The sequence below is a fragment of the Vipera ursinii genome (assembly GCF_947247035.1).
Source record: "Vipera ursinii genome assembly, chromosome: 1".
Taxonomy (NCBI): Eukaryota; Metazoa; Chordata; class Lepidosauria; order Squamata; family Viperidae; genus Vipera; species Vipera ursinii.
Window position 1 is genome coordinate 29,743,235 of NC_139512.1, and position 14,928 is coordinate 29,758,162.

Genomic DNA, 14,928 nt, shown 5'->3' on the forward strand with positions numbered 1-14,928 from the left:
TGGACTGTTGTTTTTCTCCTTTGGTTTATATTTCTATTTGCTAGTATTTTATTATTTTTATTGATTGTAATGCCATTCTGAGACTATTTTTATTGAAAAACAGTTGTTATTCATGTTATAAATGAATAATGTAGTCCTTTTGTCATTAAAACTAGCATTTTTCCTGGGTGATATGCTACTTTGAGGTAGTTGTTACTGAGCTGTAGTTATGTGATCTTTGTTCATAAATAATTGTTGTCAAAGTAGCCTTTTGTTTTCTGTTCTTTGTTTTTCATTTTGCACAGGTTCTGCATGTAAAGCTAGTAGTTCAACAAATTGCTTTATATTTGAGTTTTACATTCTTTGCAGTTGGGCTTCATGCCAAAGTTCAGTATAGAAGCTGCTTTGGTTGTGCTTGTGGATGACTCTGGAGTACAGATTGCAATCCTGGTCCTCTTTGAACTCTCAGGTGCTTGCAGGATTACTGTCCTTGGCATTCTTCTGGGCTGCCTCTGAGCGATTGAAGGGGGAGGGCCTGGTTTCACATTGGTTCTTCTCCACTGTGAGAGGGCAGTTTTAGTTGGTGGTATTGAGGAAAGGATAGATCTGGCCAAAGACTTTGACTTGTGGACTGCCTATCAAGTTTGTTTTAACAGAACTTTTCTACATGAAACTACCAGGAAGCTAATAAGTTTTCAGGAGGCCTGATTGGGTCAATATTGTCCTTGGGCCAATCAGACAACACAGTATTTATTTATTTAGATTTATGCAGCTGCCCATCTCATAACAACACAGAACAGCTATCAACGGCTAAATAAACACATAAATGAAAGTAAGAAAATATGTGTGTGTGTGTGTGTGTGTATGGTATGTGTATGTGTGTGTATTTATGTGTGTGTGTTTGTATATGTACACACACACAAACACACATTGACTGCCGAAACAGATCTAATCTTCCCAAAGTGCCCCATGAACTCAACTAACTGTTGACTTCTGTGCCCTGGAGCACATGTTAGATCCTTACTGCTTTCTGAAAGGCCAGAACGACTAGAACTAATATATTCTCAGAGGATATAGTGTTCCAAGAGCCTGTTTTCTGGGTCCAGACCCTTTTAAATTGACAGACCTGTAGCATTCCTCTCCTGCTGGATCTGATGGGGCAGATAGAAACAATTGGGGAGAGGTGGTCCTGTAGATAACTCAGTCCCATGCTTTGTAAGTATCAACCAGCACCAAGAATTCTACCTGGAATTAAACCAGAAATCACTGCAGCTCATGGAGAAGATGTAACATGGGCATGCTGATTTGCTCATCTCACTGAAGTGACTCTGTGAAAGGCTGGACTAAATCAAATCCGTGAGGGGTAGTGGAGGTCAATATCTGTGGACCAGCTGCAACTTGAAATGTAAAAGAAATAAAAAAAAGCATTAATTGAGGAGGGGAAAAAAATAAGGGAAAATAGATACATTGAAACTGGACTATCAAATTATAAAGTTATGAAAGATGTAATAGCCCTAATAGCTCTGATCTGTGAGTGAGATTGGTGAATACATGCAAAGAATGAAAGTTAAAAATTTAATGATAAATATGTTGGAAAATATGAATTGGGGCCTTCTAAGTGTGCTGTGAGTGCATATGAAGGCATGAATTAATAGGTAGTTAATACTTGCATCTTAGGTTGCAGTAAGTGGAGATAATGGAAAAACCAGAGTTGAATTTGAAGAAAAATATGAAGCATTCTGAATAAATGCAGTCCAAAGTACTGGTTTCAAACTAGGTAGTTAATACTTGCATCTTAGGTTGCAGTAAGTGGAGATAATGGAAAAACCAGAGTTGAATTTGAAGAAAAATATGAAGCATTCTGAATAAATGCAGTCCAAAGTACTGGTTTCAAACTATTTCAATCTTTATGGCTTCCCTTCCTTATAGAAGCAGAAGACTGCCTCATAGAATCATAAAATCCTGAAGGTGGAAAGGACCTTAGAAATCATTTAGTCCATCCCCCTGCTCAGTGTAGGGTTCAGTAAAATATCTCTGGCAGAAGACCATCCAATCTCTGTTTGAAGACCTCCAGTACAGGATAATTTATAGTTTCAATTAGTAACCTATTTCACTGGTTAACAACTTGCATATTTGTCAAGTTCCTGTTTGACATCATCCTGAATGTCATAGTTTTAAGTCACTCATTTGTGTTTCTGCTTTCTGGGGCAATAGGGAATAAGTCCACTCCCTCTCTTGTGTGACACGCGTGCAATCCTCAGTCTCCCCTCATTCATTTCCTTTAAGAAGAGCTGGCCTTTCCAGATAGCTTATACAGTACATGCTCTTGCACACACATACATACATATATGAAGTAAGACTACAGTATCTTTGCTTCTTTTGTTTGAAATAACCTCCCCCTGGAGATGTGAATTTAAAAAGCAGACATTGGGTAGAGTTCGTGGGATTGTTAAAAAAAGAGAGGTAAGTTTAAAGAACAAAAGGAAATATATGGATTCAATGAGACCAATGATAGAACAATACAGAGAGTTACAGTGAGGTATTTTGGTGCAAAATATTAAAACTGTTTCCTCCTTTTTATTATATTTTGGCCTTAAATTTCTTTTTTATTACTATTTCTTATTCTTTTATCTGTGGTCCACATAAAAATTGCTGAAAGCAAAAGAGTATAGCATGTTGGATCTGTATATTCACCTGTATGTGTAGCATTTTCAAAATAAAGGGATTGAGTTTCTTTCTGCTCTGTATCAAGAACCTAACATTTTTTCACTCTTTTGTTCATTTGTAGGCTAAGACCCTTGATTTCAACCCAGCTAGCCAAAAAGCAGGCCACAGAAGAGGTATGGTATTGATCTGAACATTATTTCATTTGCAGAATCTGGAGAGATTTGTCATCAGCTTTAGCCTAATGCTAAGCATATTCTAGAGCAGAAGGGCAGAGTTCACATGTAGTTTAGCCTTTAGAATAAAGGTTTAGCCTTTAGAATAAATTCAGAAGTTTGTTGCTGAAGCATGTTTTTAATATAACAGAAGAACATAATTAAATGCATGTAATATATTCGTATTAATGACTGATGAATGTTAGGAGCCCTGGTGGCACAGTGGTTAGAATACAGAATTGCAGGCTAACTCTTCCCACAGCCTAGAGTTCGATCCTGATGGGGCTCAAGGTTGACTCAGCCTTCCGTCCTTCCAAGTTCGGTAAAATGAGGACCCAGATTGTTGGTTGAAATAATCTTGACTCTCTAAACTGCTTAGAGAGGGCTGTAAAGCACAATGGGGAAGTATGTAAGTCTAAGTGCTATTGCTATTGAGTGGAAACTTAATTTATTTTCCTGGCCATAACAAGTTCTTAATCCTAGCTACACTCAATCTTTGGACTCTGGCTTCTGGCACAAAACTCAGAACCAACTTTAACACTATCCCAAAGCAGCTCTGAGTAAGCAAGGAACCTCTCCCCCTCCCCCCCAATGATAAGTACATACTGTATGTTGCTATCTCAATTATCCCTTCCCCAGAATTCATCTATAAACTCCTGCATTGTTTTGAACACCTGCTAGTTAATTTGCTTAATGAGTAAACATGTACCACATAGCCTATCGGGTGCTTCAGCGAACACATGTTCTCCTTACAAGTTTAAAAGCTAGTTGTCATTTGAGTCATCTTTGGAAAATGATTTAGGAAATTTTGTTGAAAGACATCTTTGATAGCTTATTTTTAAAAATGACTAAAAATGCTTATTTCTGCTGCAACCAATACCTCCAAAACAGTTTTCCCTTTAATGATTAGAAACCCCACCTCAACTTTTGTGCTGTTCTCATTAGAAAAACTTGCACAGTTGTAGAATGCACACATTTGGAAAATGGATATGATAACTATCAGAAGGTCATGTTTTAATTAAGGCTGTGCACATTTTAAAATAATAGTTCAATTGTAGCTTTTTTAAATTCAGCCATTCTTCTGTGAAAACATACAAGAAGAATGAAAATTCTTGCATGACAATTAATATAAATTGGAATATTGCTACTCCTGCATCAATTTCTCCTGTATGTAATTCTTGAGTTGTGTCACTTTTCTGGCAATTACAGTCAGTGATAGATATTATAGTTCAGCTCATGTGATACAAACTTGGGGAAGGCTATTCTAGTTCTCATATTAGCTTTTTGATGGCAGATCAAATCACATTTCAGTTTTAAATGGCTAGTGATATGATTAGTCTGGATTTTGTTATACACTATCATTTTTCTGTTTATATATCTATTTATAAATGTATTTTGGGGCTAATGACATTAAAGCAAAAATATAGGATAATGTAACATATCACAACACAGTAAAATACAGATTAATTTAACTAACCAACATTAGACAGACCAGCAAATCACCCAATCAATTGCTTCCAAATAATCTTTAGAATTACACAATTTTGGAATGGAAAGTGTAATCGAAGTAAGAGCAGAGCAAATGGTCAAAGAAGTCTGACAAGGTGGATTCTTCTTGGAAAAGACCTTGTTTTGGGTGAATCCCAGTCAGCAGCAGCAGTCTGAGATTCATTCTCATGATATTATCTTTTCTGTAAAGAAAGTCAATTAATAGCCTCTAGACTGATGAAGTGACATACTTCGTGATCATTTAAAGGTAATTTCTTATGCTAACATATTAAATGTATCCAAAATTTAGAGCAATAGCCTTTGTCACATTTTGATTTTAATTCTGTGGTTGGAACATGGAACTACTAGTAAACTAATGGTTGCATTTCACTATTTTGAACTGGTATCTCTCCCCTTCCTCAAAATGGCTTATTCCTCAGTCTGATGATGGAAGACAACAGTAATCTTATTCTATTTATGCAACCTTTTGTTAAATTATAGACTACATTTAAGTACTATTGTTGTATAGAACAATAAACAATAGAAGCTATTTATTTCAAAGTAAAAGTAGTATCTGTGTCTTCATTAGAATCTGTTGGTTGTTAAATATATCTTTTTTCCTTGATATTGATGGGGTGTAGCAGTTGTGGAGCTCCAGAAACCATACACAGTCTTGATTCTTGTGGAGGAAACTCACAGTGGATGTCAGAATCTGCTTGCAAAATTTTCTTTCATTTCTGCATCTATTTTTTTTGAGGAAGGTTTTAAGTTTTGCTCATTAGCAAAACTGTTGGTAGTAGAGATTCTTTTGAACAATGTGATGTACCTCAGCAATGTTTGTTGATTTCCAAATTGCTGGCATTGTATAACAATTTAATGTAGACTGAGTTGCTTTGAACATAAAAAGATTATTTCTCCAGTATGGTTTACTCTAAAGATATCAAGCCAGATGTTTAACTAAAATAGTCATCATATATGATTATTGGCTGGAATTGAAGGTTAACACATTCTGCATTTTCTTTTACATTAGTTTTCATCAAGTGGTTTGCCGGTTGGTTTCAATTGCCATTCTAATTGAAACATGGCTTTCCAAAATCACAGGCAAAATTCTTTCATAGTCCTATTTTCTAAGATCTTTTGATATCATGGATTTTACTTGAGATGTTTTGCATTCAAAGCATGCATTGTTTCATTGAAAAGAGGCCCTTCTAATTAAACAGTTTGATGCAAAATTGCATAATGAGTTATTGATTCTCTTTCTAATTACAGCTGGATACTATCTAATTCATTAGAAGTTATGCATATCATTTTTAATGTTCTGCTTATATAAAGGAGATTTCTTGCATCTTCAGATTGCTTTGGCTAAAGCTAATTTTTTACAGAGAATAAAAGTGGTTTGCTTTCTTGCATGTTTAATTATCTTCATACCATTGTAGCCATGTTTTAAAATATCAGAATTACAAACAACAGTAATATTCCTCGAGAAACCTATAATAGCCTTCTTGCATTTAATGTATCTCCAAATGTGTTGAATTACAGTTTCTATCATCTTCCAGCCATATGGTTGTAGCTATTTTGACTTGAGTAGAGTGGAGTTTATTATCCTCTACATTTACTTGGCACAAGCTTGCAGAAGCCTGGAATATCACTTTCTTAGGTTGAAGCTTTGATAGAATGACAGTTAAAGTGAGCAAAACAAGTTCTTAGTTGGATTTTTAAGAGAAAGGGTGCCAGGTAAGGATTTTTTTTAAAAAAAAACTTTTCTTCCTTTATAGGCTGTCTTTCCAAGTACTCAGACAGAAACTGAAAAGGTTGAAAAATCAGGAACTGTGCTGGTGGAAACTGGTCCAGTATCTTATAATCATGAGGAGGATGTGGAAGAAGAAGAAATTGAAGAGGAAGACGATCATTGTGTCAGCGCCCTTAAACTAATGGGAGAAAATGGTAGGCTGTTTTATGCACCTCAAGACCCCCCATAACAAAGAGAATCCCCACTCCCCAAAGAATCTATAATGGTGTCTCACATGAAAATATCTTTGTGTGGGTGCTTCTTTTTTGTCTCTTGCCAGCAAATTTAATAGAAAGATTCTGTGGGTCAAATTTATTTATTTAGTTTTATTTATCATATTTAACAACTGGAACGACAATGGAAGGGGGGCAGGTTTTGTTTTATAGATCTTGCCTGACAGATGTTTTGGAATGTAGAATGTGAACCTGTGGTTTCTGTTCTTAACTCAGTACTCCAGATGACTTTTAAAAGTTAATTAATTGAACAAGGATATGTAGACTATCAATTAACATTTAATGCTTTCAAATAAACTGATTATAGCTTCTGGTTTCGAAGCATAAATAGCAATCATAAAAGTTCCTCCCAAAGCCAGTAAATAGCATTCAATAAGGAGAACTAGTAGTTTGAACTACAATATGATTGTGTATTAAAGCTTTCATTGTAGCATAAATATGTACATATAGCCAGTGCCTCAGTGTGGAATATACTAATTGTGATGTCTGACAGTATCATGGGGAGATGGCTGAGTGGAGTGTTGATTATTTACTATGTAGGTTTCAAAATACCTTTAATTTAGCAGTGGATGCTGATTTCAAGTTTTGAGCAGGAACTATAGAATAATCATAACAGATTGGCTTGATCTGAGTGGAATGAAAGTACGTAAACGGTTGGGAACTCTTTTTCCGGTGGCATATGCAAGTAAATTGCATTAGCAAAACACTGTGCCCTACAGCAGGGGTCCCCAATCTTGGCCACTTTATGACTTGTGGACTTCAACTCCCAGAATTCCTCAGCCAGCATGGCTGGCTGAGGAATTCTGGGAATTGAAGTCTACAAGTCATAAAGTGGCCAAGGCTGGGGACCCCTGCCCTACGGTATATATGCATGTCTGTATTTGCTGCAAGAAAGTAGTTCGGTTTCAAGTCCCGCAGCATGGCCAGTCACCCCAGTGCAGAGACCCTATTACCTTGCACTTCACCAGCCCTCCAACTCTCAGCTGATTTCATATTTTTTTCTCCATGTGCTGCTCTTTGCAAGGCAGCTATTGGCTGCACAAGGCCTTCCCCATGTCGTGTATGTCCTTCTGTGAGCTGTGTGAGGCCTTCTGAAGCCTCACGGAATGGTCATGCGCAGCCTCAGGAAGAAGGCCTTGCACAGCCGGCATCAGCCTTGTGAGGGATCAGGCTGAATGCACCTCATCAGCAGGAAAAAGAAGATGTTAAAGTTCAGTTAGTGCAAACATGTCAAACACAAGGCCCGGGGGCCGGATCCGGCCCGCGAAGTGGTTTCATGTGGCCTGCCAAGCCATCCTGGAACCAGTGAGGGAATGGCTCCCACTGCCTTGGCCCTGGCCCAGAGACCCTCCTTCTGCCAGAGACCCTCAGATCTGTCCCACTCCTGACCAGGCCCCCATAGGCACCCTTGATGCTAATGATGTAGAGCTGGCCATGCCCACCCAGTAGGCCATATGCGCTCTAGCCACGCCCACCCAGTAAGCCACGCCCACCCTGGCCATTCCCACCCGGCCCCTTGAGGGCAACCGCAATGCTGATGCGGCCCTCAATGAAATTGAGTTTGACACCCTTGAGTTAGTGGAATCAGGGCAGCAGAAGCAGCAGAATGTGGGGTGGCCAAAAGGGCAGAGATGGGGGAGGGGGGACGAGATGGGTAGGGGGAATTGAAGCATTTCTGTGGTTATAGGGTAAGTGGGCTTCCAAGTGCCCAAATTTTGATTCGGTAACTGCAGGGGCACTGCAACCACTGTAACTTTGGGAAGTAATTTTATGAAAAAGAGCTTCTAAAGTAGGTAGGTAGGATTAATTTTTGTAAGATTACATAGAAAAATCTGTGAAGTTAATGACCAATGTACTTATCAATTAGTTATCATAAATATTCCTAATAAAACCTTTTGTTAGAACCCTTTATATACCTTTAAGATATTTGATACTTTGCAAGTTATAATAATTTATTCACTTGGTGACTTAGGTGACCCACTTTTGAGCTTTGGTTCTTTTCTATTTTATTTATTTGTAGGCTTTATACTTCCCTGCTTATTCATTTATTATGCTGGTAGGGACTATTTCTGTGCCCTGAGTGAACTGTCTAGCTTGTGGTAGACTATCTTGTGATGCTACTGCTTCTAATAATTTTCCATCCTTTGTTTTTAGATTATGGCTGTGAAATGGAAGATGACGATGGGTATTAAGCCTTTCTCTCTCCAAAAGGAAATTGTGGGAGAAGCCACTAGTAGCAAAAACAACTCTTCCTGCCTTGGAAACAAAGGTTCTGTTTGCAGTGGATTCCTGTCAGTTTTCTTTGACCTACAGGCAGGCACTGGAGCTTGGCTTTAGAATACTTGAAATGTTTCTGATTTGGATCATGATATAAGGAAAAGATTAACTGAAGCAACAGTTCCAGAGATGAAAGAATAGCCAAATGGCTGCCCAAGCATCCTTTGGACTTACCATGTCTTGGATTCAATAATATACATTGCTGTAAAAATGTGTACAAAGAAGAATTGTTACAGAATGCTAGACTTTTGTGTGAATATATTTGAGACTTGAACATTTTTGAGTTGTACTGTTTACATCAATAGGATTCTCAACAGCAGAAGCTTGTTCCTGCTATAACACCCATGTCTTCATGCTTCAGAAGTGGTAAAACATATCAAAATGGGCAGACAGCTTCCTTGGGAAACAAGTTCAAATGTATTCTTTGTTTGTTTGTTTGTTTGTTAATACCATCCTAGGATCAGACCATTGCTTGCCTGTAATCTCTCTGCCAGTGTAAGACAAAAAAGTTGCTCTATTAGAGTGGAGACCTCATGGGTGTTGGTGTTGTTCAAAGCTTCTTTGCAAGGTGAGTTATTCTGTGTTCCAAGAACATTAAGCTGGATCTTCCTTTACACCAGGGGTGTCAAACTGCCAGATGCATCATAGCGAAACTGTGCCCACCCCAATTGCGATACGTCGCGATACCCCTGCTTTACATTCACTGCTAATATTAGAGATGAGGCAAGCAAAGGCTAGGCTGACAACAGAAGGAAGGGAAGCTCAATAGATTAACATCTGACACTCTTCTTTTTCTGACTGAGGACCATTTCACAAGTTTTCTGTGCCCCATCCCAGGTTTTATTATTTAATTTTACAAACAAGATGATATCTCAGGGCAATTTCTGTCCTCTTGGCAAAAGTGTCAGATTTCTCTCCAAGGTAATGCCTTTGTTTTGTTTTTTTAAGCAAGTAGTTTGAAGTATTTTTTTCTGTTTGATGTAAAATAATTTTCTATTATGTAATGATGTCATTAAGGTTATATTTATAGCTCAACAAAAGGCTCATTTATCATTATTTTAATCAGTTGATCAGTTGGTATAACTAGTATCCTGAGAAATGTAAAACAGACTAGTAGTTTCCCCACCTAAATTGTGTAAGACAGATTTTTCTTGATTCTCATCCTCCCTGGGCTGTATCTGTTATTAGAAGCAGAAGCGTTAATGACACTTTTCATCTTTTGTTGAACAAATAAGAGTATACCAAGTAGCTTTATGGAAAATATTTCTTCCTGTTTAAATGAAAGACACCCAGTTTTCATGTTGATCTTTATTAGCCAAACTACCTCTTTTTGCCAATGCTTAACTGTACCAACTCAAGGTGGGATGATGTTTTTATTTCATCCACTTGAAGACTAAAGTGGAAACTATTTTTTCCCTTTGTTTCCAAGGCCAAGATCTCAAACGGCAGACTGTGTCTTAAATTATATTGCTTTAGTTTGCAAATTGGAATTCCCATGAGGAAATGGCATTCCATGCAAATGATCCTTTCCAGATAGGCAACTTAGCATAGTAGAGAAAAATGCTGGCATTTTTTTACACAAAGAAGTTTTCAATCAATGACACTTCACACTTAGGCTGGCACACTCTATGCTGGCAGTCTGAAATGGCTTAGGCCAGGTATAGATTTATCACTTTATTAAATTAATCTCAAGGAGCTGGTTAAAGGTTAGCAATATGTTCAATAAGGAGAATATGGCTAGTCCAGTTAGCTATTCCTGTGTGAGGGGCATTTATCTTGGCACTGAATTACTATATTAGTACTTGTAAAATTACAACTCTTTTTTCCAATAGTACTTTGTCCAGTGTTACTCTGAAAAAGATTGTTATGGTAACATAATTTATTCATTGCTGGAGGAACAAGCAAAACAAATGCTTTTTTGTAAGCACTGAATTAGGAGTTTGCCAACAATTAGCTTGAGCAGCTGCTGCTTTGCCTTATGGCAGGGATGAGAAACCTGTATCCCTCCAGAAGTTGCTGAACTACAACTTCTGGCAGCCACAGCCAGCATGGCCAATGACGAGGGATGCTGGAAGCTGTCATCCAACACCATCTGGAGGACCACAGGTCCTCCAGATGAGTAAGTACACCCAAATATATGAAATCAGCTGAGAGTTGGAGGGCTGGTGAAGTGCAAGGTAATAGGGTCTCTGCCTCATTTGTTTCCAAAGAGATGTTCCAAAAGAGGTAAAACTCTGATCAGTGACTTTATCTCCTCACTGCATTGGAGAAAATGAAAGTCTAACAGACTTCTTAGAATAGAAATTGCTACTGCTTTAAAAAAGGTATTATGTTGGCAGAAGAAAAAAAAGTACACATATGAAATCCATAATTTTGGAATCAGATGTAACTTAATAATGTTTGAATTACAGATCAATTTCATCATAACCACATCAGACACCCAACTTTACCTATATGGTTGGGTTCTCTATGCAGCATGGCAAATTTCTTTTTTGGGTGTACTTCCTCATAGCACAGATTGACCCTATGGAGTTAGGTATGCATTGTAACCAGTTAAATTACAGAGCTGGACTGCAAGTTACAAAACTGGAAGGGGTGGGCAGGGTCATCATGGACAAACATGCAATGGACACTAATCAGAGTCTGAGTGGATCAGGGTTGGCCATCACTGTAACCTCACTTAAGCATTTTTATTCTTGTTGGATTGAAAAATAAGCTACAAAAAAGTAGAATTGGGAGTGAAATCATTCTTGTAGGGGCTTGTAATATTAAACCAATTATCCTATTTAATTTTCTAATAAAAATGCTGTTTCAAGGAATGTTTATATATGCTTGTTTGCAATTTATTCTTGGAAGCCAGATTTTCCCTTTTGCATCACTGTTCTGTTCTTGTCTTAAAGTCCAAGCTTCTCATCCTATGTTTTGGAAGGATAAAGAAATGAGAGAGCCAAGAATTGATCTTAAATAGTTTTGCCCATTGCATACTAGCATTATTGTTCAGCTGCATGATTTTCCTAAACTGAGCCAATCAATAATATTTGTTTAAATCAATGACCAGCAACAATTTAAAAGAACAAAAACAGTGAAGCAAATAAATACAATAATATAGTAACAATTCATAGAATAAATCTGTAAAATTCTGACATGAGCGTTTGTTATCTCATGTTCTCACTCTTCAGATTTAAATGTAACATGCAGTGCTTTTGTTGAAAAATGACAGAATAGGTAAAAGTATGTAGTTGAGAGAGAATGCATTTTTGTACCTTAAATATGTGTTTACAGCAAAAGCAATCCTATTCTGAATTTCATCCACTATCCACTGTTTGTCCACAAATAGCATTTTAATGCTGGGTCTAATAGAAGAAGCAGTGTTGTAGCTCCTACGCATTCAAAAGTGAGAAGGTGGCTTTGGAAGCATTGCATTCCATTGTGCCGTTCAATTTGGAGTTGACGCTGATTTCTATCCTTTCTGTTTGTTCTATCCTTCCATGTATAGGTTTCACAAAGACTGGAGTTGTTGTAATACCTTCTTACCCCCTATCCTCAGGCTTAATTTTCCCAAGAAGAATGAAGAAAAGGAGAAACAGCACTAAGAATCCATTTATTTGAGCATGTGGCCTGATAACTTTTGTTTAAAGCATTTTGTTGTGCTGGAACTACAGTCTTACTGCCTCCTACATTAGTTTCTGAGTAGAGCTACCAGATCTAGGGCACAAAAAATTGGAAAACAACAAGAGGCAGGAGTTTTTTTGTTTCTCTTTGCAACTATCATTTGGTTGTTTAGATGTTTGCCCAGACAGGATAATCCTATATTTCTGAACAAACCTTTGAGAGCCAGTTCGGCCTAGTGGTTAAGACATCACTCTAGAAAATGGGAGACCTTGATTTCAAGTCCAATGTTAGCATGAAAGCCTGCCAAGTGACTCTGGGGCAGTCACTCTCTCTCAGCCCAACCCACTTTACAGGGTTGTTGTGGGGAAAATAGGAAGAAGGTGTGTTGGATATGTTCAGCACCATGAATGATTTGTAATATAATAAAGACGAGATAGAAATAAATAAATAAACACAATATTTCATTTGCTATATGTTTGCAGTACATTGCACAAATTATCGCTATTGTGAAATCAAACATTTAATTAGGCAAGGAACAGAGCTGAACCTTTTCTTTTTTTGTAGAGATCCTGATGCAAATCACTTCTTTAAGCTCTTATTTCCATTTGAGAGAGACCTTCAGTAACACTTTTAGGACTTTTCTTTCCAGTGTAAATAACAGCTCTGGAATAGTAGATTTTCATCAAGGTTGTAGCAAGGAAAAGAGTTAGATTCCCCTTTCTGTCCCCAGCCAAAAGAACTACTACTTTGTGTTTTTAAAATGTAACCAAAATGTCTTTAATCTCCTATCTATTTTTGTCTTGAATAATCAACAGGTCACAAGGAGGCTGCCTGTTCAACTCCCATTAAATTCATCCAGTCATATAATGTACTGTATACTGAAGGTGGCTGCTTCATGTGGCCATGCTCTGTGTGTACATATATGTGTGTGGGGTTTGTGCTATTTTTGCTTCCAGCTACATATTTGGGGAGTAGACCATTGTCTTCTGGGGGCAGAAAAATATTTGAATTTACAGTTGCATATTTAAGGCCTTTCCAACCTGCATCAAAGTTTATGATTCATTTAATATCATAAGGTCTTTTCCCCATAATTCATTTCTCTTTGATATAATTAAAGCTCAGGGAATACACATGGATAAGCAGATGCCACTTTCTGATTCTGTGCTTGTTTAGGCAAAAAAAACAACAGCACGAAAAGGCAAGTGGTACGATTAACCTTTACCTGCCACTGTGATGTGCTGAAACATTTTGTGGAATTCCCTTGCAGTAATTTGGACTATAGCCTCATTTCAGATGAAATGTAGGAGTTCAGGGACTGTTGGTTTTAAATTGTGAAACGTGTGTATTTTTCCTCCCTAGTACTGTACACATGTTTAAGGCATTTAATTAGGCAAAATATCCCAGCTGTTGAGTTGTGCTTTTGCACCCTTCTTGCACCTTCTTCATTCTTTTGTCACTGAGCCTCCTTAATTCTTCTGTGATCTGGCAGCTCAGCCAACATGCAGGTGGTGAACCAGGTGATTGCTGCATATGCCTGTTTGTAGCAAGCCCTCCTTCAGCATTTTGAGAAGGATGACTTCCTGGAAACCTGGCCTCCACATAAATGGATATCTCTACACAACCACCTAGTTAAGACTAAATTGTCTGCCATGAGGGTAATGGCGGCACCCCAAGAAAATAGAAATCTAGGGTTTAGCAAATAGCACAGAAAGGACAAATGTAGGTTATGGCTCAAACATTTGCAGGCATTTAAATCTGTATCTCAAACATTCACATTTGGTATCTTATCTCCATCCTACATGTTATTTTTCATGGAAGTTACATTCTTCAGTACAGAAAGCTTTAAGCAAGAGCACATAGCATTGATACTTGTAGTGTATTGTTTGCATTCTCTTTAGATTGTGTGGGAGTTCATCATTTCATGCTGTTTTATCAAATGTTTATTGAAAAACACATGTATTACGCTTGCTGTCATTTACAAGGCCATTGTATTTATATATACAAATTCCAAACAATCAAAAAGGTTCTTCAGGCATCCTAGATGGCTCCTGTGACTTACATCATGAACCACACTCCTATCCTTTATTTCACACAAATGCATTATTTATAGATATTTTAAGCCATGCTCTTGCAGATTTATCAATATTTTTTTAAAAAAAACAAGCATTCATTTTGCTCCTCTCTTTCAAAGTAAGCAATGTTATACTGAATGCAGAAAATGTAGAAAAGAAGTAAGTAGACAAAGAAATTCTAGAGGTACAATAAGCAGAATGAAATTGGTAAAAATAAATATGATTTAAAAATGAATATTGATTTAAAAATAATTTATTTAACAAATCATTTCATAAATATATTTCATTTCAAGATGCACAATAATCTACAATTAAAAATAAATGAAATAGATAAAAGTAAGTTACAGTACATCAACATACAGTTGCAAGAAAAAGTATGTGAACCCTTTGGGATTATGTGGTTTTTTGCATGAACAGTATATTTTGCCAGTAGTGCTGTGGAACATCCAGGTGCTCTTTTGCAAACTTCAAACGTGGACAGATGAAACCAAAATTGAGTTGTTTGGGGAAAACACACAACACTATGTGTGGAGAAAAAATGGCACAGCACACCAACATCAAAACCTCATCCCCACTGTAAAACATGGTGGAGGGAGCAT

At 37.3% G+C, this 14,928-nt stretch overlaps 1 protein-coding gene across 4 annotated transcripts in view; it reads left to right on the top strand.

Moving 5' to 3' along the window:
• The window catches only part of BRF1 (BRF1 general transcription factor IIIB subunit), a 224,397-nt gene extending 212,939 nt beyond the window's left edge, over positions 1–11,458 (top strand). For all 4 annotated transcript variants that reach the window (XM_083351085.1, XM_083351089.1, XM_083351087.1 and 1 more), the window contains 3 exons: positions 2,768–2,819; positions 6,122–6,290; positions 8,523–11,458. In XM_083351085.1, coding sequence (XP_083207211.1) covers positions 2,768–2,819; positions 6,122–6,290; positions 8,523–8,560 — 259 coding nt within the window. In that variant the 3' untranslated portion in view covers positions 8,561–11,458. The remainder of the gene's footprint in view (positions 1–2,767; positions 2,820–6,121; positions 6,291–8,522) is intronic.
• The last annotated feature ends 3,470 nt before the right edge of the window (positions 11,459–14,928 follow it).